Here is a 24,509-nt window from a genome sequence, read left to right on the forward strand (position 1 = left end):
ACGCAGTTTGTTTTTATTAAGATGAGAACATTCTGCATTTTAAAATTCATTTTAAATAAATATAAACTGAAATCCAGAAAAGCTCAGGACTGGGGGGGGGGGGGGGGGGGGGGGTTCAGCGTTGTATTTGGCGCCATATGAATAAAGTTGAATTCAAAGTCTAAAGCTTTTACACTGAAACTTCGTGAAGTGAAACTTTACAGTTGAGAGGAAAAGCAGAAGCTTCAGCCTGAACCTCTCTCTCTCTCTCTCTCTCTCTCTCTCTCTCTCTCTCTCTCTCTCTCTCTCTCTCTCCTCTCTCCTCTCTCTCTCTCCTCTCTCATCTCTCTCTCTCTCTCTCTCTCTCTCTCTCTCTCTCTCTCTCTCTCTCTCTCTCTCTCTCTCTCTCTCTCTCTCTCTCTCTCTCTCTCTCTCTCTCTCTCTCTCTCTCTCTCTCTCTCTCTCCTACAAAACAGGAAGTGATTCCAACCAACTTCCTGCCTCACCCAGTCATGGCTGGAGCTCTCTCTCTCTCTCTCTCTCTCTCTTTCTATCTCTACGACCCACCCCCACCCCCCACCCACCACTTACGACTTGACGTATTTGACAGGCTCCGCCCCCTTCCTCCCGTCGATGAAAGCGTACGTGGTGTCGATGACCTCCTTGGTTTTTCCCGTCTCGTCGAAGGACGACTTCATCTCAATGCTGACGAACTTACAGACTGGAGACGGAGACAAAACACTGTTTGTCACTTCTTATTGTCCAGGAAATACCGTATTCTCTGGACCAGAGGAAATACCGTATTCTCTGGACCAGAGGAAATACCGTATTCTCTGGACCAGAGGACTCACTACGGTTCTTTATTGTCCAGGAAATACGTATTCTCTGGACCAGAGGACTCACTACGGTTCCTTATTGTCCAGGAAATACCGTATTCTCTGGACCAGAGGACTCACTACGGTTCCTTATTGTCCAGGAAATACCGTATTCTCTGGACCAGAGGAAATACCGTATTCTCTGACCAGAGGACTCACTACAGTTCCTTATTGTCCAGGAAATACCGTATTCTCTGGAACGGAGGAAATACCGTATTCTCTGGACCAGAGGACTCACTACGGCTCCTTATTGTCCAGGAAATACCGTATTCTCTGGACCAGAGGAAATACCGTATTCTCTGGACCAGAGGACTCTCTGCTGTTTCTTATTGTCCAGGAAATACCGTATTCTCTGTACGAGAGGAAATACCGTATTCTCTGGACCAGAGGACTCACTACTGTTTCTCCACACGGATCACGTTCTAAGCCAAGATATTAATTGGCAATCCAGAGATTTTGGACAATTTTGAGAGCAAATAGTTGATTCAACTGATAATTCCTGAAATAAACGGACAAATATCTGCTTTCTATCCTCATAAATCCTATGTTACATGATAAAAAATGAGCATTTTGAAGCAGAAAACTCGTGATTTGTTGAATAATAAGCAAAAATATAGGAAAGTAAGTGATAACCAAGGGTTTTTTGAGCATATAGGTTTTTAACATTTTAAAGAGGACATCGTTGTTTCATCTTAAAGTAGAAACCCACATAAAAACACAACTTTAATTATAAACTGAATCTAAATTATGATTCTTTTACACGTGAAACAAACAGCAAATCATAGAAAACAACACCACACTTCAGCATACGTCTTATTTTGAGGATATCCAGTGTAGAAATACTCACATCTTATATATAAAAAGGATCTCATTTATAACTCATGAAATAAACAGATCTCTGATTTCTCATCCTCATAAATTGTAATTTACGTTATAAAATTTAGCTTTTGATGCATAAAACTCTGTAATCTGTTAAAATATTATAAATTAAATGGGAATTGTGAGTTGTTTCTTTTTTAAAAACACGTGACGTTTTGGACGTCATGAAATATCCTAACAGATATCTGACTTTTATTTTGATAAATTCTATTTTACAGGATATAAAATGGCTTTTTTGAAGCAGAAATATTAGATATTAACCGGTAATCGGGAGGTTATTTGCACAGATACGGATGTTTTTGACATTTTAAAGCGAACACTGTTATCTGATCTTAAAGTACAAACATATTTATGATTCTATTTCGAACTCGGAGACATTTTGTCGGTTTTGTTTTGATATTTGACCCTTAAATGTGGAGCCCGGTTCAGCTTGAGGCCTGATAACACGGGGCGGATCTCCACATGACGAGCCCCGGGAGAGGCGTCCTCCTTCCCGCTCCCTCTGTAGGCCACCCGGGAGGCCCCCGGGCCCCCTGAGGAGGGACAGGGACAGGGACACCGCCCCCTCCCCCCGGAGATCCCCTGACCCGCTTTACCTTCACATCTGTCGGGGAGATGCACCCAGTCCTCTTCGGCTTCGCTCTTCTTCGCTGCTCCCGCCGCCGAAACCATCCAGAAAACCGACACGTAGGCCAACAACAACATCCTCCCTCCAGGGCAGGACGCTCGCCTCGCACGCAAAAAGCTTTTAATTCTTTTCACGTGAGGAAAGTCAGAAAGAGACGATTTATTCGCGGCTTTTCTACCATCTTCTTCCTTCTTTTTCCTTTCTCCTCCGAATACCTCACCACTTCCGGTATGGGCGGGGCGTCCGCCGCGACGAGGACCAACCAGAAAGCAAGAAGTGGCAGAGGCTGGACCAATGAGAAGACGAGGCGGGGCCGAGACGCCCACGTCACTTCACAGTCATTTAAAAGAAAAAAAAAAGTTTGAAAAAATAATAAACGTCGAATAAACAACTAAACTAAACAAAATGTCACAAAAAAACACGTGAGTGTGATCGCATTGACTTAAATGTGTTAAACTTCACTCACTTAGGTGGGAAAGAATGAAGACAGAACCAGCAGAGGGCGCTAATGCAACTTTATGGATGCAAACTGCTGTTAAACACAAAAGAAGAAGAAGAAGAAGAAACTATTATTATAATTATTATTATTATTATTATCAAATACTTAAAATCCTAAGATTGTGAGGAATTTGTGATAAACATGGGATAATCCACCAAAAGGAAGGAATGAAAAAAGGAAGAAATGATGATGGATGGAGAGAAGGAAGGAGGGAAGAATGGATGGATGGAGAGCAGGAACGAAGGATGCAAGGAAGGAATGAAGGAAGAAAGAACATTTTAGCCATCTATCTTGTGTTTAAGCGATTATTGTTATTTTTTTTTCTATTTTAAAGCTTTTATTTCCTTTTACAAATTCTAGTCATTTATGCTTTTTTTTTTTTTTAACCCTTTTTTTTTTTTCTTTCAATCGAACAGATAAAAGTCATTTTGAAAATGAGCGTGGTGTTTAAATCTGCTGCAGTGTCGATTCCACTTCCTGATTTATTTGTCCAGAAACTACTTTTGTTTCCATGTGAAGTCATGAAAAAGACAATAAAGTCCTGGAACCTGAAACAAAGTGACTTTCTTCCTCCTGGATTCAAACTCACAACCGTTCCTTCCCTCATGTTGTTGCTTCTCTCCTCCCATTAAAACTCGATCCTGCCACATGTAATCTCTGGATTGAGTTGTAATCACCAGGTGTCTCCACCAGAGGGCGGTGTGCACCCAAGCTGCAGCTGCAGCTGCAGCTGAGGCTGTTATGTAACCCTGATGCGATGATCGTCTCTTCATTAAAGTGGAGGTCTGCGACCTTTAGGACCAAAAGAGACGCTTTTTCACAGTTTGACAGCGAAACAAGTTAATTATCTGAAATCAAGACCAAATAAAAACATTTTTAAAAAAAGTTTTCAGGCTGCTAAACTAAAACGCTGCACCGTGCGGACGATCGGATAAAAATATTGCCGTTACGTGAAATGGCGTTGCCGCGTGGACGTGACCTCACGTCAACTTATCGAAAACGCTCTGACTCCGGCTCTCTCTGGAAATCTGGGACAGCAAAACTTTTTGAAAATGCGCCGTCTCCATGGAAATGAGGGAAATGCAAATTTACTGCAAATTTCAAGATAAAAGCTCGTCTCACTTTTGACTTCATCGTCACTGATTGTTGTTATTTTGACTCTGCGTCCGTTTGTTTACGCTCCAGCAGACGTCAACAACTGCTCCAGAACTACCATGATGAAACACTCTGTGAGTCTGCAGTGGACCGCAGAGGACCTCAGGACGCTCCCTGAGGGACGCCACAATGTCCTGGAACCGCACAACCGTGTGTAAGTGTGTGTGAACGAGAAGTCACAATGAAAAGAACACAAGTTACAACGAAAAGGCAAAAGTTACCACGCAAAAGAGTGAAAGTCATGACCGGTTATGAGCACTACCAAAGTAAAGCGCTTTGGGGGAAAAAAAAAAAAAAAAGAAAAAAAAACGCTTCATAAATGAAGTCTGTTTTTAAGAAACATTAAAGATTCTGTGAAAAACAAAAATTAGGAATCAAAAAACAAAAGTCACGAGCAAAGAAACAAAAGTGGGGACCAAAATAAAAAGGTTCCGACCAAAAACTGGAAGTTACAAACAAAAAAAACTAAAGTTGCGACCAAAAAAACTAAAGTTATGATGCGAAAGAACAAAAGTTACGACCAAAATACAAAAGTTACGACCAAAAAAACTAAAGTTATGATGCGAAAGAACAAAAGTTACGACAAAAATACAAAAGTTACGACCAAAATACAAAAGTTACGACCAAAAAAACTAAAGTTATGATGCAAAAGAACAAAAGTTACGATCAAAATACAAAAGTTACGACCAAAATACAAAAGTTACGACCAAAAAAACAAAAGTTATGATGCGAAAGAACAAAAGTTACGACCAAAATACAAAAGTTACGACCAAAAAAACTAAAGTTATGATGCGAAAGAACAAAAGTTACGACCAAAATACAAAAGTTACGACCAAAATACAAAAGTTACGACCAAAAAAACTAAAGTTATGATGCGAAAGAACAAAAGTTACGACCAAAATACAAAAGTTACGACCAAAATACAAAAGTTACGACCAAAATACAAAAGTTACGACCAAAAAAACTAAAGTTATGACGCGAAAGAACAAAAGTTACGACCAAAATACAAAAGTTACGACCAAAATACAAAAGTTACGACCAAAATACAAAAGTTACGACCAAAATACAAAAGTTACGACCAAAAAAACTAAAGTTATGACGCGAAAGAACAAAAGTTACGACCAAAATACAAAAGTTACGACCAAAATACAAAAGTTACGACCAAAATACAAAAGTTACGACCAAAAAAACTAAAGTTATGATGCGAAAGAACAAAAGTTACGACGAAAATACAAAAGTTACGACCAAAAAAACTAAAGTTATGATGCGAAAGAACAAACGTTACGACAAAAATACAAAAGTTACGACCAAAATACAAAAGTTACGACCAAAAAAACTAAAGTTATGATGCAAAAGAACAAAAGTTACGATCAAAATACAAAAGTTACGACCAAAATACAAAAGTTACGACCAAAAAAACAAAAGTTATGATGCGAAAGAACAAAAGTTACGACCAAAATACAAAAGTTACGACCAAAAAAACTAAAGTTATGATGCGAAAGAACAAAAGTTACGACCAAAATACAAAAGTTACGACCAAAATACAAAAGTTACGACCAAAAAAACTAAAGTTATGATGCAAAAGAACAAAAGTTATGACCAAAATACAAAAGTTACGACCAAAATACAAAAGTTACGAACAAAAAAACAAAAGTTATGATGCGAAAGAACAAAAGTTACGACCAAAATACAAAAGTTACGACCAAAAAAACTAAAGTTATGATGCGAAAGAACAAAAGTTACGACCAAAATACAAAAGTTACGATCAAAATACAAAAGTTACAAACAAAATACAAGTTACAAACAAAAAAACAAAAGTTATGATGCGAAAGAACAAAAGTTACGACCAAAATACAAAAGTTACAAACAAAAAAACTAAAGTTATGATGCAAAAGAACAAAAGTTAGGATCAAAATACAAAAGTTACGATCAAAATACAAAAGTTACGACGTAAATACAAAAGTTACGACCAAAAAAACAAAAGTTATGATGCGAAAGAACAAAAGTTACGACCAAAATACAAAAGTTACGACCAAAAAAACTAAAGTTATGATGCGAAAGAACAAAAGTTACGACCAAAATACAAAAGTTACGACCAAAATACAAAAGTTACGACCAAAAAAACTAAAGTTATGATGCGAAAGAACAAAAGTTACGACCAAAATACAAAAGTTACGACCAAAATACAAAAGTTACGAACAAAAAAACTAAAGTTATGATGCTAAAGAACAAAAGTTACGACCAAAATATAAAAGTTACGACCAAAATACAAAAGTTACGACCAAAAAAACTAAAGTTATGATGCGAAAGAACAAAAGTTACGACCAAAATACAAAAGTTACGACCAAAATACAAAAGTTACGAACAAAAAAACAAAAGTTATGATGCGAAAGAACAAAAGTTACGACCAAAATACAAAAGTTACGACCAAAAAAACTAAAGTTATGATGCGAAAGAACAAAAGTTACGACCAAAATACAAAAGTTACGACCAAAAAAACTAAAGTTATGATGCAAAAGAACAAAAGTTACGATCAAAATACAAAAGTTACGATCAAAATACAAAAGTTACAAACAAAATACAAGTTACAAACAAAAAAACAAAAGTTATGATGTGAAAGAACAAAAGTTACGACCAAAAGAACAAAAGTTACGACCAAAATACAAAAGTTACAAACAAAAAAACTAAAGTTATGATGCGAAAGAACAAAAGTTACGACCAAGAAAGTTCCGCGAAAAACAAAAGCTGCGACAAACAAACCAAAAGTTACGACCAAATAAGGAGCTACCAACAAACAAAAGAACTTACCACCAGAATAGAAAAGTCACGATGCAAAAAATTTCCATTACGACTAAAAAACGAGTTACGGCCCAAAAAGTTAAGTAAAAAAAAAAAGAAAAAAAAAGTAAAAATTACGACAGAAACGAAAAACAAAATGTTGATAGGAAGTAAAGTTACCACGAGACATTCAGAACCACTTCATCAGTCTGGAAGAGGATTTCATAAAGTTCCCTCACACCGTCGCTCCATGGACAAAAGGACTCAAAGCTGAGTGTCTCTTCAAAATAAAAGAGGCAAAAAAAAAACAACCCCAAACAGTTCTGAAAACAGGTCGTGGGCTTTCGTGGTTCTGAAGCGTGATTCTGTATGAGATGAGCTGTGGTGGCGGCTCGCTCGCCCCGCGAGGCTTTCAGGGATCAGGTTGCTCTGTTTGCTCTGTTTGCTCTGTTTGCTCTGTTTGCTCTGTTTGCTCTGTTTGCTTCGCCATTTGGAGCTTTTATTGCATTAAACTGATAAAAGAGAAAAGAGAGAAAGAAAATAAAAGGCCTCCTCTTTATTTTGCTCTTTTTGTGCCGTACGTGTTGAGAGAGCGAGAGCTTTTCAACAAGCCGCTATATCATCTGAATGCGCTATTATTTTATTGAAGGAAAGGCTGAAAGGGAGAGAGAGAGAGAGAGAGAGAGAGAGAGAGAGAGAGAGAGAGAGAGAGAGCGAGAGAGAGAGAGAGTCCTCGTTCGCCCGTTGTGTGGGCCGCACTGCTGAATAAAAACCATCTTTCATCTTTCTCTCTCTACATCAGCCTCCCCTCCACCAACTCAGTGTCAAGCTCTGCTATGAGACACACAGCAATCAGTGTGTGTGTGTGTGTGTGTGTGTGTGTGTGTGTGTGTGTGTGTGTGTGTGTGTGTGTGTGTGTGTGTGTGTGTGTGTGTGTGTGTGTGTGTGTGTGTGTGTGTGTGAGAGAGAGAAGCTGTCCTTTTGGCGTTCAGCAGCGAACTGAAGTACCTCTTGGAAAAATAACTGGACTGTTATTGAACCTCTGAGACACACACACACACACACACACACACACACACACACACACACACACACACACACACACACACACACACACACACACACACACACACACACACACACACACACACACACACCACAGTCCCGGACTATCTGAATGTGAAAGGTCCTTAAAGGCCGTTAAAAAAAACAAGCCTGTCATGCTAATAGCTAGCAGACGCTAGTAGCTTCCCTGCTAACCGTGCTATTAGCAGCTACGACTCCGGGAACAAAAGTAAGTGAGAGTTCTGGCGGAAGCGACGGCTCTAAATCTGTCGACCTTCAATGTGAAAAGATACGACTCGAATGCTAATGTTAGCGCTAGCTTGCAGGCTAATCATAGCGGAGGCTAATTATCTGTCGCGGCTGAAACATCAGTTCGTCTCTAGAATCAATGAAAATCAGCTGAGTTCCTTCCATCGGGCCGCCGCGCCGCCACACCACCCCACGCCGCCATCGCCACACCGCCACACCACCCCGCGCCGCCACCGCCTCACCGCCACACCACCCCGCGCCGCCATCGCCACACCGCCACACCACACCGCCACACCACCCCACGCCGCCATCGCCACACCGCCACACCACACCACCACACCACCCCGCGCCGCCACCGCCACACCACCCCGCGCCGCCACCGCCTCACCGCCACACCACCCCGCGCCGCCATCGCCACACCGCCACACCACCCCGCGCCGCCATCGCCACACCGCCGCGCCGCCACCGCCACACCACCCCGCGGCGCCACCACCACACCACCCCGCGCCGCCATCGCCACACCGCCGCGCCGCCACCGCCACACCACCCCACGCCGCCATCGCCACACCACACCGCCACACCACCCTGCGCCGCCACCGCCACACCACCCCGCGCCGCCATCGCCACACCGCCGCGCCGCCACCGCCACACCACCCCGCGGCGCCACCACCACACCACCCCACCCCGCGCCGCCATCGCCACACCACCCCGCGCCGCCACACCGCCGCGCCGCCACACCGCCGCGCCGCCACCGCCACACCGCGCCGCCACCGCCACACCGCCACATCGCCACACCGCCGCCATCGCCACACCGCCGCCTCCTGGCTCCTTCATGTACGAGCAGGTTTGTGGCGGGCGGCTGTCAGAGGGAGACGGTCGGCCCGACTGGACGTCAATTTAACCTCCGACGAGTCCTCGTCTCTCCCAACGCGGCTAAAAATAGAGCGCGCCGCAGTGCAGAGCGTCGCCGCCACCGCCGCTCACCAGTTTCCTCCTCCTTCTTCCTCCTCCTCCTCCTCTTCCTCACAGCTAAAGGTGATCAACAGAAGAACAGTTCATTGGAATCACATGACTTTTATCTCAAAAAACAAGAATTTAAAACCTGGAAGGTTTTAATCTAGATTTAATATTGATGCTAAAGCTGCTAAAAACTGTAGTTCTGTCTTGTACGTTATACTTAGAAGTACTGTCTGTACGTGTGTCTGAACACAATATTACGTTTTAAGCCTTTAAAGGGAACTCGCGAAAATATAGAAAAATATATAAACATAAAAAATAAAGAATAAAAAGTTACAACAAAGAAAAAAAAAAGACGTTTAGATCAAAAACAAGAAAATTAATGTTACAGCAAAAAAAATGACAAAAATTAAGCTTGAGACCAAAAACTGAAGTTTTAAACAAATAACAGTTGACAAACAAAATTTTACCAAAATAGAAAAAATCTGAAAAAAAAAACAAGTTTGGATGAAACAAAACTGAAATTAAATCATAAAAATCAAAAAGTATAAAAAAATGTTTTAGGTCACAATGAAAATAGAAAAGTTAGGACCCATAGAAAGGTACTACGTAAAACAATAAACTAAAAATACGAAAAAACAAAAAAAACAAACAAGAAGTTTTATGTTAAAAATAAAAGTTACAAAAGTTTTTTTGTTCAGAATTTTTGTTCTGGTTTTTACGATTAAAATAAATAAATAAATAAATAAATAAATAAATAAATAAATAAATAAATAAATAAATAAAATCATGGCAAAAAAACAACCAAAAACAAAATTGACCAAAATAAAGAAAAGTTAAAACTAAAAATAGCAAATCGTGACTAAACAATGAAGATTAAACCAAAACAAGAGGAAAAGTCAGGAACAAAAACTAAAGAAGGAAAACCGGCGTTGGTCCGTCGCCTCCATGGCGAGCAGACGTGTCGCTGGTTTTACCTGCTGAGGCGGAGATTCAACTTTCAAAAACAAGTTGGGAACAGTTTTCAAAAAGTACAAACACTCATTGAAAACACAACAAACGATGAGTCTTTCTAGAAAACGTCCCGGAAACGGGCAGAAGTGATGCATGATGGGTAACATGAGTCTCCGGGGAAGAAGAACCTGGCGGAACGTCGTGGAAGAATCAGTCCGACCACGACTCACTTTTCTAAGGATGCCTTTATTAAAGAGTTCAACAACGTGCGCTAGCCGTCCGCTTCTAGAAAAAGAACACAGTCGTACATTCGTCCAGGTGGGAATCCAGAAAAACAAGGAACGGGTTCCATGTTTCACCTTTAAAGCTGAAAATCCCTCCAGGGGGGCGAGTCGGGGGAACCTGCACCGCGTCGGGTTCCGTGTGTGATGAGTAGCGTCGACCAAAAACCCGCCAGAAGTCAGAATCGCCACGAAACGTTGTTTTACAAACGTTGTTTTACAAACGTTGTTTTACAAACGTTGCCGGGCAACGAGGAACACGAAACGCAAAAATGGTGCGTTTTCACTGGAAACGTCGTCGCGTGAACGAGGCGGCAGAATCATGGGAGAGCAGCGTGTGTGTGTGTGTGTGTGTGTGTGTGTGTGTGTGTGTGTGTGTGTGTGTTTCACATCATAGTGATAACACAGGATTATTAAAGTGGACTGGAGGCTGCAGACGCCTCCAATGATTTACAGTGAAACCTGCAGCTTGCGTGTGTGTGTGTGTGTGTGTGTGTGTGTGTGTGTGTGTGTGTGTGTGTGTGTGTGTGTGTGTGTGTGTGTGTGGGTGTGTGTGTGTTTGAATAATGCATGACACCAATGGAGTCGCTCTCTTTCTCCAGCGCCGCCTGTTTCCCTCCATGTTCAGTTTGTGTGAAAATTTCACATTTAGAGGTCAGGGAGGAAGATGCTCTATAATCTGGATGTTACAGGAAGATGCTCTTTAATCTGGATGTTAGGAGGAAGGTGCTCTATAATTTGGATGTTACAGGAAGATGCTCTTTAATCTGGATGTTACAGGAAGATGCTCTATAATCTGATGTTAGAGGAGGAATGTGCTCTATAATCTGGATGTTAGGAGGAAGATGCTCTATAATCTGGATGTTAGAGGAAGATGCTCTATAATCTGATGTTAGAGGAGGAATACAGATTATGTCGTGAGACGTCGCGCTGGAAACAAAGACGAAGTGAAGAATGAAGCAGGAAGTGATGTCATTCTGCAGAGCGACGACTCGAGACACCGAGGGGCGAAGCGTTTGGCCACCAGCTACTCATCACACCGTGTGTGTGTGTGTGTGTGTGTGTGTGTGTGTGTGTGTGTGTGTGTGTGTGTGTGTGTGTGTGTGTGTGTGTGTGTGTGTGTGTGTGTGTGTGTGTGTGTTGCAGGTAACAGGTTTTTTTTAAACATTTTTCTGATCAAACATGCAGAATTTCTCCACTTTCACCGCTGAGTCGTTATAATTCAACAGCCTCTGATTGCGAGAGAGAGAGAGAGAGAGAGAGAGAGAGAGAGAGAGAGAGAGAGAGAGAGAGAGAGAGAGAGAGGGAGGGAGGGAGAGAGAGGGAGAGAGAGAGAGAGAGAGAGAGAGAGAGAGAGAGAGAGAGGGAGGGAGAGAGAGGGAGAGAGAGAGAGAGAGAGGGAGCGAGGGAGAGAGAGAGAGGGAGAGAAAGAGAGGGAGCGAGGGAGAGAGAGAGAGGGAGAGAAAGAGAGGGAGTGAGAGAGTGTGAGAGAGAGGGAGCGAGGGAGAGAGGGAGAGAGAGGGAGCGAGAGAGGGTGAGAGAGAGAGAGAGAGCGAGGGAGAGCGAGAGAGAGAGAGGGAGCGAGAGAGAGAGAGAGAGAGAGCGAGGGAGAGCGAGAGAGAGAGAGAGAGGGAGCGAGAGAGAGAGAGCGAGGGAGAGCGAGGGAGAGAGAGCGAGGGAGAGAGAGGGAGAGAGAGAGAGAGCGAGGGAGAGCGAGGGAGCGAGAGAGGGATGGAGAGAGAGAGGGAGAGAGCGAGGGAGAGAGAGAGCGAACAAGAGAGAGGGAGCAAGAGAGAGAGAGAGAGCCAGAGAGGGTGTGAGAGAGAGAGAGCAAGAGAGGGAGAGAGAGAGAGAGAGGATCAAATCAATCATTAAAAATCATGATGAAATTCTAGTGAAATATCTCTATATCAAACCTCCTGCGCACACAGAAACACTCGTCTTCTGCTTTTCCCTCGTCTCATTCAGTTTAGTTTCCTCCTCTCTTTCTCCTCCTCCTCCTCCTCCTCCTCCTCCTCTTCGTCTTCATCCATCGCTACCTCCGTCCTCTGCGGTAGCCGAACGATTCGAGCGTAAATCTGAGGCTGAGGTGTGGATTAGAAGCAGATTTATGCCTCAACGGAGAATAAAGCACCAATCTGAGGACGGACAGCAGGTCGGCCATAACATTAAGACCACCGGCGGGCGAAGCCATCGGTCAAACGGACTTCACTGTTAAAGTGCTGATTGTTGTTGCTGTGTGTGTGTGTGTGTGTGTGTGTGTGTGTGTGTGTGTGTGTGTGTGTGTGTGTGTGTGTGTGTGTGTGTGTGTGTGTGTGTGTGTGTGTGTGTGTGTGTGTGTGTGTGTGTGTGTGTGTGTGTGTGTGTGTGTGTGTGGTTTCATCACAAAAAACAACCAACAGCACCCTCTAGTGGCCCAACATAAAAAATACATCGTTTTCAGCGTTTCCGCCAAACATCGCTGCGTGACTTTACTGAAGCAAAAACGCAAAATCACTTTTTGGAATTGGTTCTTTTGACGCCCCTCCCCCCCCACCCCCCCCTCCCCCCCCACCCCCCCACGACCACACACTTGATTTGGCGGGTAGTCTTAATGTTATGGCCGATCGCTGTGTCACGACACACGTGTACAGATTGAAGTGTATTGGCCACATAGTTAGCCTCCCTTCGTTCGGAAACCCACTTTTTGTTTTTGCCTTTCTCTCCATTCATCCATCCATCCATCCATCCATCCATCCATCCATCCATCCATCCATCCATCCATCCATCCATCCATCCATCCATTCGTTCGCCCATCCTTGCTTCCTCTCCTCATAAATATCCCTTCATTTTCCCATTCGCCAGGTTTAAAGTGTACGTATTAAGGAAGAGCTGAACGAGAAGCCAGAATACCGTCGGCAACTCAAATAGAAGCAAACACAGTCTTTAGAAACCAGAATAGTCCTCGTTATTATTATTATTATTAGAAGTCTCTTATTGTATTATTATTATTACTAGTATAACTGGTATTAGGACAAAACAAAGTTCCTTGGCCCTTGTTGGTTGCAGAGAGAGAGAGGGTGCGGGCGATCGGGCGTTAATCCGACAAGCGTTCACCTGGGGTTCTACTGGGACTCCTTCATCTGGCTGAGACGGGAAGTAAAAAGAAAGAAAGGGTAGTTTTTATATTCCAGTGGTTTTCCAGAGGGTTTAATCCAGCGCCTCTTGTTTTTATTCCGTTAGGGATTCAAACTTTGGTTAGAAGGTGAGAGACGTCCGTGGAGGTTCCGTATCATTCATGCAGGTTTTGGATCTCGGGCGGAGGAAACGTGTTTCCCTCCTTGTGGCATGCAAAGGGGAAGTCGCCGACGCCACGGAAGACAGTTTGGACTCTCTGGATGCTCGTTGACCCTCTGGAGCCAAACCTCGCCGATCTCCACCGGTTCCTCGATCTGGATCCGAAAGTCTCTGGGCCGGGCCGCCGTTTTCCTTCCGACGCTCGGCCCCAACGTCGTGCCTCGCCTCCGCGTTCTGGAATCGTAAAGCACTTTGTGACGACGTCCGTGAAAAGTGCTAAATACCGTATTTGTCCGGATATAAGACGAGACGTTCCTGCCGGGGATTCGTCCGGACAACGTGAGGTCGTCCCACGCCCGGGGTCGAATGGTCAAAAACGAGCCAATCGAAGGATTTCAAATGCTCAAAGTGTTTTGATTGGCAGCGAGGAGCAGGTGGACCTCTGGCTAAGCCCCGCCCCCAATGCAAAGGAACCAATAGCACTAAACTACCCACCGTCCGGAGCTGGGACTAACTGGGACTAACAATCTCATGGTAAAACAGAAGCATTCGGGGCGGCAACGCTGTTTTCTGGGCGATTCAAGTCAAGGTCAACGATAAACTACGGAGGGTAGTTTGTCCCTTTTCCCAAACAAAACATGGACAAATGCCTCCTGTGGATTAAGGACGTCTTTGTTCCAAAGTAAGGCAATGTCCCGTAAAACCTTAATATTAAATCACGTCGCTCTAGCAGTGGGGAGCTTCCCGGGGCTTAGCCAAAGGCCCTCTGCAACAGCATATCTGAGTTAGCAACAGTAGCTAAAGGGGGCGGGGCTTAGCCAAAGGTCCTCTGCAACAGCATATCTGAGTTAGCAACAGTAGCTAAAGGGGGCGGGGCTTAGCCAAAAATCCTCTGCAACAGCATATCTGAGTTAGCAACAGTAGCTAAGGGGGGCGGGGCTTAGCCAAAGGTCCTCTGCAACAGCATATCTGAGTTAGCAACAGTAGCTAAAGGGGGCGGGGCTTAGCCAAAGACCCATTGGAGAAACAAGTGTGAGGAAAAAAAAAATAATTAACCCAGAAACATCTGCGAAGTTTGACAAAGCTACCAGTATGTAAAAATGTAGAATTCCAGAAGTTTTACCATCTTTAGTTTCCAAAATAAAACAAATGTCGCCACAGAAAACTTTGGCGGGCGTCGTCCTGCAGTCAGGGTCGTCTTACATCCGGAACAAAACGGTAACAGTGATAAAAAGTGCAAATTCTGCCCTCAAACGTCTCAATGAGGCAACAAGACGACGCCAAACTGTCTCCGCGAGCTTCTACCGCTTTAGGAATCCCGTCTGTCCTCGTCCCCCGTCTCTTTAGCGGGAAGAACTCCACGATTCCTGAATCCATGCTTCCTGAGTCCCGGAACGGATTCCTCGCACCTCTCTCTCTCTCTCTCTCTCTCTCTCCGTCTGCGTACGAACTCCGCCACGTCGCAAACAAACTCCAAAAAAAGAAAGAAAAAAAAAAAGAAAGAAAAGAAACAGTTTGGCCGTTTTCCGTCTCTCCTATAGCTGCGTGGTGACGGAGTCCTCTATGACCTCGCAGCTGTCCTCTATGACATCATCACAGGGTCCCACCCACCCGCCCATCATCATCACCCCTCCTCCCCCGCTTCCCCCGCCCCTCCCTCCGCCGCCGCCGCCGCCGCCCTCGCCGCCGCCCTGGAAAACGTCCTCGCTGGAGTCCAGGAGGCGCGAGCTGGACTCGGACATGTTGGAAGCACAGTGCAGGGATTGGCAGGGGCACGGCGGTGGGAGGGGCAGCGTCAGGAGCAAGTCCCGCCCGTTCGCCCGCCGTGGCGAGAACGACGGGTTGCCGAGGTCGACGGAGCGGCCCACCTCGTTCAGGCGCGTCTCGCTCCGGGTCACGTCGCTGAGTCCGAAGTCGGAGTGGCCCCCGCGGCCCCCCAGCGGGCGGAGCAGCCCGTCGGAGATGGTGTACGACGGCGGGGACGGCAGGGGGAGGGGCATGGGCGGGGCTTTGCGCTTGGAGCGGGAGAACAGGTAGGAGAGACGCTTGAACGAGTCCGCCTTCGCCGTCGGGGCCGAGAGCCGCTGCAGGCGGCTCCTCGTGCGACTGAGCGACGTCGCGAACGAGGCGAAGGACGACGAAGGCGAGGGGCGGACGGCGGCGGAGGACGGAGAGACGACGGTCGTCTTCAGCCCGTTGCTCTTTGGTTTCCCCTCCTCGTCCTCGTCCTCGTCCTCCTCGTCCCCCCGCCACCTGACGCCCTCCTCCGGCTCGCCCTCCTCGTCCTCGTCGCCCCTCTGGATCTGCGTCATCCCGGAGATGGAGCGCACCAGCGCCGACACGCCCAGGTTGGGGTCCGGCTGCCCGTCGTCGTCCTCCGGGGTCACGAAGGTCACGCTCTTCGACCGCGGCACTCCCACGCCGCCGCCGCCGTCGCCTGACTCGCTGTCATCTTCGGAGGCCGCGGCGCCGTCGTCTCTCGCCGTCTCGCTGGAGGAGGAGTAGTGGCGCCGGGGGGGGCGCCGGTTGCCGAGGAGATCCAGGACCTCGTAGCGGAAACTGGAGATGTCCTGCTTCAACTCCTGAAAACGAGACAGAAAGACATTTAGGATCTTCAAACTGATGAAAACAACTTAAGATTACAAAACTGAAAAACCTCGACGGCGACAGGTTTGAACTCCGGTTCGGTCGTTTTCCATCATAACATTGTACCACGCCGGCGTGGGCAGAGTCTGGCGGTATCCGTGGGCGGCTATTCGCTCGGAGAGATCACTCTGCTTTCTACAGAGCTCGTAGGCCACGCCCCTTACCACAGACCACGCCCCCTCACAGCAGGCACACTTCTATTAACTTTTCAACGGCACAGCTTATTTCAAATGCTTTCAGAAACACGTTTGGCCGAACTGTGTGTCCGAGCTGCGATGTTGGCCCGCAGCTGACAGCTTTTGGTGATGCGTTCAGGGACATCACGTAAATCCGCACTCGTGCGAGCTGCGGGGCTCACACAGTAGCGGGGCTCCATGCCAAACATGATTAAAATACGACTGATCACTTGTGTGGTGGAGATGGACCAAACTGCCAGTAATCTTTTTCATGCCGACAGACTGAACTGTCTTTCCAGATGAAATGATTTTCATTTTCATTTTTTCTCTTATTGCGACGTACAGTCCAGAGTGACTTCTGGTCCAGAAATCACGGTAAGTACGCTTCTTGTGAAAGTCGGTTGTCTCTTAAATTGAAGGTTGAAGGTTAGATTCCCAATCCCCCCCTTAACGATGTTAAGTGTTGATTGGAGGACGCGGCGGAAAAGAACCATATCAGAGAAATCCAGTTTTTCACCGTTTACGGTACGAATCCCAACAACCGCCAACGGTACAATGTTTTATTAATATTCCAGGTCGATGGATTCTGTTCAAGTGACAGACGCAGAAAGGCTCTTTCAGTACAATCTTACCATAGTTTCCTCATTGTTCACTTTAAAAGTAGAGAGAAAGAAGTAGAGAGGAAGAAGTAGAGAGGAAGAAGTAGAGAGGAAGAAGTAGAGAGGAAGAGGTAAGGAGGAAGAGAAAAAAGTAGAGAGGAAGAACAAGGTAGAAGAGCAGAAGAAGAGAGGAAGAAGTGGAGAGGAAGAAGTGAGGAAGAAGAGAGGAAGAAGAAGATAGGAAGTAGAGAGGAAGAAGAAGAGCAGAAGAAGAAGAGAGGAAGAAGAGAGGAAGAAGTGAGGAAGAAGAGCAGAAGAAGAGCAGAAGAAGTGAGGAAGACTCATTGATATCTGGCTGAAGACTTCTCGGTTGTTGGACGTCGTCTTGTGTCGTTTCAGTTGAAAACAATTTCTTTAGAAGTTTTTAACGACCGTGGAATTAAAATGAACTGAAGTGAGAGAGTGAAGGTTTTTCCTCTTTTCCTTCACCTCCTTCTTTTCACTCCCAGTTTCACCCATTCTCTCTCTCTCTCTCTCTCTCTCTCTCTCTCTCTCTCTCTCTCTCTCTCTCTCGGCCTCGCTCGCCCTCTATTCACCGGCATAGTGCCTCCTCTTCAGCCTCTTCCTGAGAGCCGGGAGTTGAACCTGCGGCTCGTAGAGGAAGTCCTCCACCTCCTCTCTCTCCCTCTTACCCTCCTCACCCCACTCCTCCTTTCTTTTCTTTTCTCTCTCACATTTTGCTCAGAAGAGGATCGAAAGTCTAAGTTTAATTGAGAGTGAGAATCAACTTACAGTCCATCAGCAGTGCTGCAGAACCAGCACTATACACCAGCGATGCTACATGCTACATGCTCAAGAGCTGTAGGGCTCACACCCCAGCGATGCTACATGCTACATGCTAAAGAGCTATAGGGCTCACATACCAGCTATGCTACATACTACATGCTAAAGAGCTATAGGGCTCACACCCCAGCGATGCTACATGCTAAAGAGCTGTAGGGCTCACACCCCAGCGATGCTACATGCTACATGCTAAAGAGCTATAGGGCTCACATACCAGCTATGCTACATACTACATGCTAAAGAGCTATAGGGCTCACACCCCAGCGATGCTACATGCTAAAGAGCTGTAGGGCTCACACCCCAGCGATGCTACATGCTACATGCTAAAGAGCTATAGGGCTCACATACCAGCGATGCTACATACTACATGCTAAAGAGCTATAGGGCTCACACCCCAGCGATGCTACATGCTAAAGTGCTATAGGGCTCACACGCCAGCGATGCTACATGCTACATGCTAAAGAGTTATAGGGCTCACACGCCAGCGATGCTACATGCTAAAGAGCTATAGGGCTCACATACCAGCGATGCTACATGCTAAAGTGCTATAGGGCTCACACGCCAGCGATGCTACATGCTACATGCTGAAGAGCTATAGGGCTCACACGCCAGCGATGCTACATGCTAAAGAGTTATAGGGCTCACACGCCAGCGATGCTACATGCTGAAGAGTTATAGGGCTCACACGCCAGCGATGCTACATGCTACATGCTGAAGAGCTATAGGGCTCACACGCCAGCGATGCTACATGCTAAAGAGTTATAGGGCTCACACGCCAGCGATGCTACATGCTAAAGAGTTATAGGGCTCACATACCAGCGATGCTACATGCTAAAGAGCTAGAGGTCTCACACACCAGTGATGCTACATGCTAAAGAGCTATAGGGATCACACGCCAGCGATGCTACATGCTATAGAGCTATAGGGCTCACACGCCAGCGATGCTACATGCTACATGGTTTGGGAGCCACATTCCAGTTAAAATCTGACAATAACCATGAATGTGATTCCTGCTCTGGTTTGAGTTTGACTGAAAAACAGCAGCTAACAACAGATAGTGTCACTTCCCATGCGGGGAAACACTTGATTTGCATTTCTCACTATTTTCTGACAGTTTACAAACGGCAGACAATCAGCCGAGTTACGAAAGAGGCCAGATTCGTCAGGGCTCCTCGCTGCGCTCCAGTCGGAAGTCCAGCAGCTTCAGCCACAAACCAAACAAGGAGGTTCTAGAGGATTTATACAAGGTTCTTTTTTTTTTTACATTTTACTGGATTTTGCACCAGAATGTTTCATTAAAATTGACTTTCTGTTGAGATTGCAATCATTTTCAGTACTGACTGTTTGATCTTGCAAAATTATAGACAATTTCATCACGTATACTGTAAAATACAACAAAGAAAAACTTTCAAGTGTAAATTTAAAGGAAATTAGAATAATTTACTTGTCCGGCTCACTTAAGATGAAACTGAACTGTATGTGGCCCCTGAAGTAAATTAAATTATATGTAGTATATATTTTGTATACAGCTTTTATACATGCGTATCTTTGTATTGGTTCAGTTATAAGTTTCTTCCATAACATAGTCGGCCCTTTTTAATTGTTCCATTTCTTTTTCTATTTTTCTCTATTTTCCTCATCTTTTTTTCCTTTTTTATTCTTTCCCAAAAACAGAATAAAATCTGATGAATTTATATTTAATTCATAAATATATTTTTTGCTTTCATGAAATACACAACATTAAATGAAAAAATACTCAGCTGAGACTTATAGTCCATGAAATATGGTAATCAGGGTCTGATTTACTAAATGTAATATTACATACAAAATACAATGGTGGGACTTGTAGTCCAGAAAATATGGTAATTAGGGTCTGATTTACTAAATGTAATATTACAGATAAAACATACTCAGGTGAGACTTATAGTCTAGAAAACACGGTACATAGAGTCTGATTTGCTAAATGTGATGTTACATACAAAATACAATGGTGGGACTTGTAGTCCAGAAAATATGGTAATCAGGGTCTGATTTACTAAATGTGATAATACGTCTAAAAAAATACTCAGGTTCCGCATTGCACAAAGTACAGGAAGGAGTTCACGTAAAATCAAATACACACTTGTTGACTGTCTGTTGAACGTGTTTCCATGACGACAGCTACTCGCTCACCTTGAAGTTTTCCTCCGTCAGGCCCTCGTCCGTCTTGGCGCTGCGAATCATGGCCGCCACGTATCTCTTCACCAGGCTCCGGATCACTTCCTGTAGGGGGCGGTTGCCATGGTTACTAGTCTCAATACAGTTCTCTCTATTTTCCTACATTCCGCAGTCGATGCTGTCGCTAACGTGTGCTACGCTAATAAAGTCGCCGATAACAGGATTTCAGAAAAGTTGCGTTTTCCCCCGTTTCCATGGATACGGAGTCAGGGCGAGGACGGAGAGTTGCGATTAAGTATCGTTTTTCCCTCGTTTCCATGGAGACAGAGTAGATCCGCTTGGGAGCTGTTTTCAAAAAGTTGCTCCAAGCTCCGTTTCTGTAAACGGACGCACAAAATGTTGAAAGCAGTTTTGTGTAAACGGAGTTTATTAAGTGAATTATTAGAAATGAAAAAAAAATATATATATCTGCTTTATTTAAACAAACTGTCAGTTTTATACTGAGGCACCACACACACACACACACACACACACACACACACACACACACACACACACACACACACACACACACACACACACACACACACAGTTCAGCTAATTGGCCGAATTTAAATGTGAGCGACTCATTAAGTAATCAGCCAATGAGGCGGGTCGCCCTCATTGATTTACAGACCAAAGACAAATTTCACAAGCATTTGGTGCTCAGTGGGTGGTAACACACACACACACACACACACACACACACACACACACACACACACACACACACACACACACACACACACACACACACACACACACACGCACACACAAATAGAGCGTCCTCCCACAGTCGACACCTGCGGCTGCCAAACGGGACGGTCTGGCGTGCTGTCACTCTCCGCCTCGGCCAAAACACACACCACACACTCTGTTTCAAGTGAAGGACGGATTCCTGCAACAGTCCTTTCAAAAAAAAAAAAAAAAAAAAAAAAAAGGATGGACATCAAAGTAACAACCGGCAGCAGCCAAATCTGAAAAGTACTGGCGCTCCCGTCTCTGCCGGGCGCTGCCAGCGCCGAGGTGTAAAAATACACGATGACGACGCTCACAGTCGCCAAAAACAATATCCTGATTTTTAAAGAGCTGAAGGCTGTCAGTTAAATTCTAAGAATTTAATTCATTCATTGAAGCGTTTACTTGTGATTCTGTAAAGACATGTTAGGTTTCTAGTTTAGTCTGCGTTCGTCTGTCATTGTCTTTCATCTACTGACTTTAATGGAAATATTTGTTTTCAGTTGTTGTTTATTCTAAGATACTAGCTTTTTTCTCTCGAAGCTTGGTATTGTTACTGACCAGAAACAGATTAGAAAGAGACCAGAAACAGATTAGAAACACACTAGAAACAGACTAGATACAGACCAGAAACAGATTAGAAACAGACCAGAAACAGACTAGGAAGAGACCAGAAACAAATTAGAAACAGACTAGAAGCAGACCAGAAACAGATTAGAAAGAGACCAGAAACAGATTAGAAACAGACTAGAAAACAACCAGAAATAGACCAGAAACAGACCAGGAACAGACTAGAAACAGACCAGAAACAGACTAGGAAGAGACCAGAAAATGACCTGAAACAGATTAGAAAGAGAACAGAAACAGACTAGAAACAGACCAGAAGCAGACTAGGAAGAGACCAGAAACAAATTAGAAACAGACTAGAAGCAGAGCAGAAACAGATTAGGAAGAGACCAGAAACAGATCAGAAACATACTAGAAAATGACCAGAAATAGACTAGAAACAGACCAGAAACAGACTAGGAAGTGACCAGGAAATGACTAGAAACAGACTAGAAACAGACCAGAAACACACTAGAAACAGACCAGAAACAGACCAGAAACAGACTAGGAAGTGGCCAGAAAATGACTAGAAACAGACCAGAAACAGACTAGAAACAGACCAGAAATAGACTAGAAACACTAGAAATTCAGTGTCCTGGCGTTACTACCCAGGTGAACCAACGCAGAACCAAACACTGGGACCTTGAAAAAAGCATCAGTACAAACTTTATACCAAAAGATAAACGAGTCGAAAGACCAACACATCGTAGGACGTCACTAAAGTCTCAGTTCGCGTTATGAAGTGTGTAGAAGACAAACCGAGGTTCTTGTTCTTGTTCTTGAGTTCTCACCTGGTAATGTTGGTTCTGGATCAGGCTGTCGGCGTGTCGCTCCTGCAAAACAAAGAAAACATCAAGCGTCAGAGACTGAAAACCCCGAAGCCCGACCGCCTCCACGCTGGAGAGCTGCTGGGCGGTGGAGGCTCGGTAGAGGCGCCCCGCGGCGCCCTGCACCTACATCCCTGGGTCTCTGGGGACGCTCTGGGGACGCTCTGGGGACGGTCTAGGGACGCTCTGGGGATGCTCTCAGGCGGGAATAGCAATCATCATCGTGGCGGTTAAAAAAAAAAACCAAACACTGCTCCTCTCGGCTCGTCAAAGTCGGCATCCAATCGAATCAACACTTAATAAACAGTGCAGCAGTTAGTCTGCCGGGCCACGGGAGGGCGCCGTCGCTCGTCTTTCTAACGAAACACCACAGACGTGTGCAGAGAACGATGCTCTATAAACCTGAACAAAATGGAGAGAACCCGACTGATGACGAATGGGAGGCTCTCAGGGGAAAGTCTCTAGAAAACTACCGATACGGTGGATTAAACTAGAAAATAGGCCGCAAGTCATGCAACTATGGGGGCCGCCATGTTTGTTAACCGGCACATGAGCAGAAGGAACCATTTTGGGGGGGGGGGGGGGGGGGGGGGGGGGTCACTTGAAACGTTGCTGTGTAAATGCGAAACTTTTCTCAAACGAAAAACGCAAAAACAACACATTTTCACTTGAATAGTTGTCATGGAAACGGGGCTTTAGAAGGAAAATTCGAATGATTCTATTCACACATACGTAAATTGCTAAAACGTTTATAAGTTCTCACGATGTCGCTTTTCAGGTTTTTCCCAGAGAAAGAACTCGGTTCATTGTCGTCCAGGACTGACGTTATTCATCTTCGCAACACAGGACAATTTGCTTTTTATCCACGTTAACGTTAAATTGAGCTCTAAATAACGCTAAAGACGCTCCCCTGCCGGTACCCGACTCACCACAGATTGTAAATTGAAAACGAGTGTCTCTGCCAGCCTGACCTTTGACCCCCCCCCCCCCCCCCCCCCCGCCTCGGTGCTCGATGACAATAAACAGGTCAGAGTGGCCACGCACCGTGTGTGTGCATAATGAAAAGAACGTTTTTAGTCTGATGGGCGCATCTGCCGGTGGAAATCACAATGAGACATCGTTTGAAAGGATTGCGACATCGGGAAATGGAAAAAGATCAGATTGAGGTCACAGTGACCAACGCAGGCGGCTTCTTTTCACGATGGAGTCCACATGAAGGTCTGAGCTGAAATGAAGACGTTCTACTGAATCTACTGCTTTGGGGTGACTCATTATTTAAAATCTACCTTGTCATAGAACTTCTGCACGGAGAACAAACCCAAACTAGACCATGAACACTCGTTTCCAACCTGCAGTCTCTTAAGTCCGTCACAAACCAGAATCCGGATCGGAGAAAGCGTCTTCAAGCCGCCAGGATGGTCAACAGATATAAACATTACGGTCCATTATGGTCCTTAAAAGTCAGTTTGAAGAACTGTGTCCCCACAAACTACAAAAGACAAGTAGACACACACACACACACACACACACAAGCAGGTTTTTATACCTTAAGGGGACATTTGAGCTATTTATTCATTACAATTAATTTTTAACTTTGCTGTATTTACGATCATAATTATGATAATAATGTAACTGTCCTCTCAGAGGTACTTTTTAGAACAAAGTAAAGTATTTATTGAGCCGTAATCCTGAATGAAGCGTGAACCCTAAAACCAGATCTTAAACATTATATACATTTAAAATGTATAGCACATGTAGTACAAGTATGTTCGCAAACACACATAAACTGTATATAGCAGATCAATATTATTGATTATTAATATTATTGTTTTTTTTATCTATTTACTATTTTCTCATATTATCAGTACTACCATTATTGTTTCATTGTTTTTTTATCGTTGAAATGTTCGAAATAAAGAGAAACCAAATCTCAGCCGTGAGACTTTATTCCTTAATTGTCGTCAAACTTTCAAACACATAAAAAAAAAAAAAGAATATTCAGCATTTTGTTTTATTTTTATTGCATGTCTTGAGTATATAAGCAAAAATTCTGCTCGCCACTTCAATTATATAAAGAGAGATATAATATCTAACATGAATCCGGCCTAAATTTTAGTCTTTTCCCTTTTTTAGTTTTATCACCTTGTTGTTTTTTGTTCTCTGGAATTCGATGTTTCCCTCGGCGTTCGGTCTTTCATCATGTTTCACTCTCGTCTAAACTCATCCTGCTCCCGATTTGTCTTCCTCTGTCTCACACACACACACACACACACACACACACACACACACACACACACACACAC

General features: G+C 44.6%; 2 protein-coding genes across 2 annotated transcripts in view; both read right to left on the minus strand.

Annotated features, from left to right (window-relative positions):
• Positions 1 to 566: 566 nt before the first annotated feature.
• Positions 567 to 2,578, minus strand: LOC308123410 (protein canopy homolog 3-like; the record flags this gene model as incomplete). The annotated part of the gene is made up of 2 exons (XM_080485895.1): positions 2,330 to 2,578; positions 567 to 700 (listed from the first exon to the last, which is right to left on the minus strand). The coding sequence occupies exons 1-2, from the start codon at positions 2,436 to 2,438 to the stop codon at positions 567 to 569; spliced, it is 243 nt and encodes an 80-aa protein (XP_080342021.1). The 5' UTR covers positions 2,439 to 2,578.
• A 12,532-nt stretch (positions 2,579 to 15,110) lies between these two features.
• trpc5a (transient receptor potential cation channel, subfamily C, member 5a) overlaps positions 15,111 to 24,509 on the minus strand; it is a gene marked incomplete at its 3' end in the record, with an annotated part of 40,244 nt that continues 30,845 nt past the window's right edge. Inside the window, exons 15-17 of the mRNA XM_080485891.1 lie at positions 22,171 to 22,212; positions 20,012 to 20,101; positions 15,111 to 16,157 (exon numbers count right to left, since the gene is read on the minus strand). Coding sequence (XP_080342017.1) covers positions 15,111 to 16,157; positions 20,012 to 20,101; positions 22,171 to 22,212 — 1,179 coding nt within the window. The remainder of the gene's footprint in view (positions 16,158 to 20,011; positions 20,102 to 22,170; positions 22,213 to 24,509) is intronic.

The sequence above is a fragment of the Lipophrys pholis genome (assembly GCF_963383615.2).
Source record: "Lipophrys pholis genome assembly, chromosome: 18".
Lineage (NCBI taxonomy): Eukaryota > Metazoa > Chordata > Actinopteri > Blenniiformes > Blenniidae > Lipophrys > Lipophrys pholis.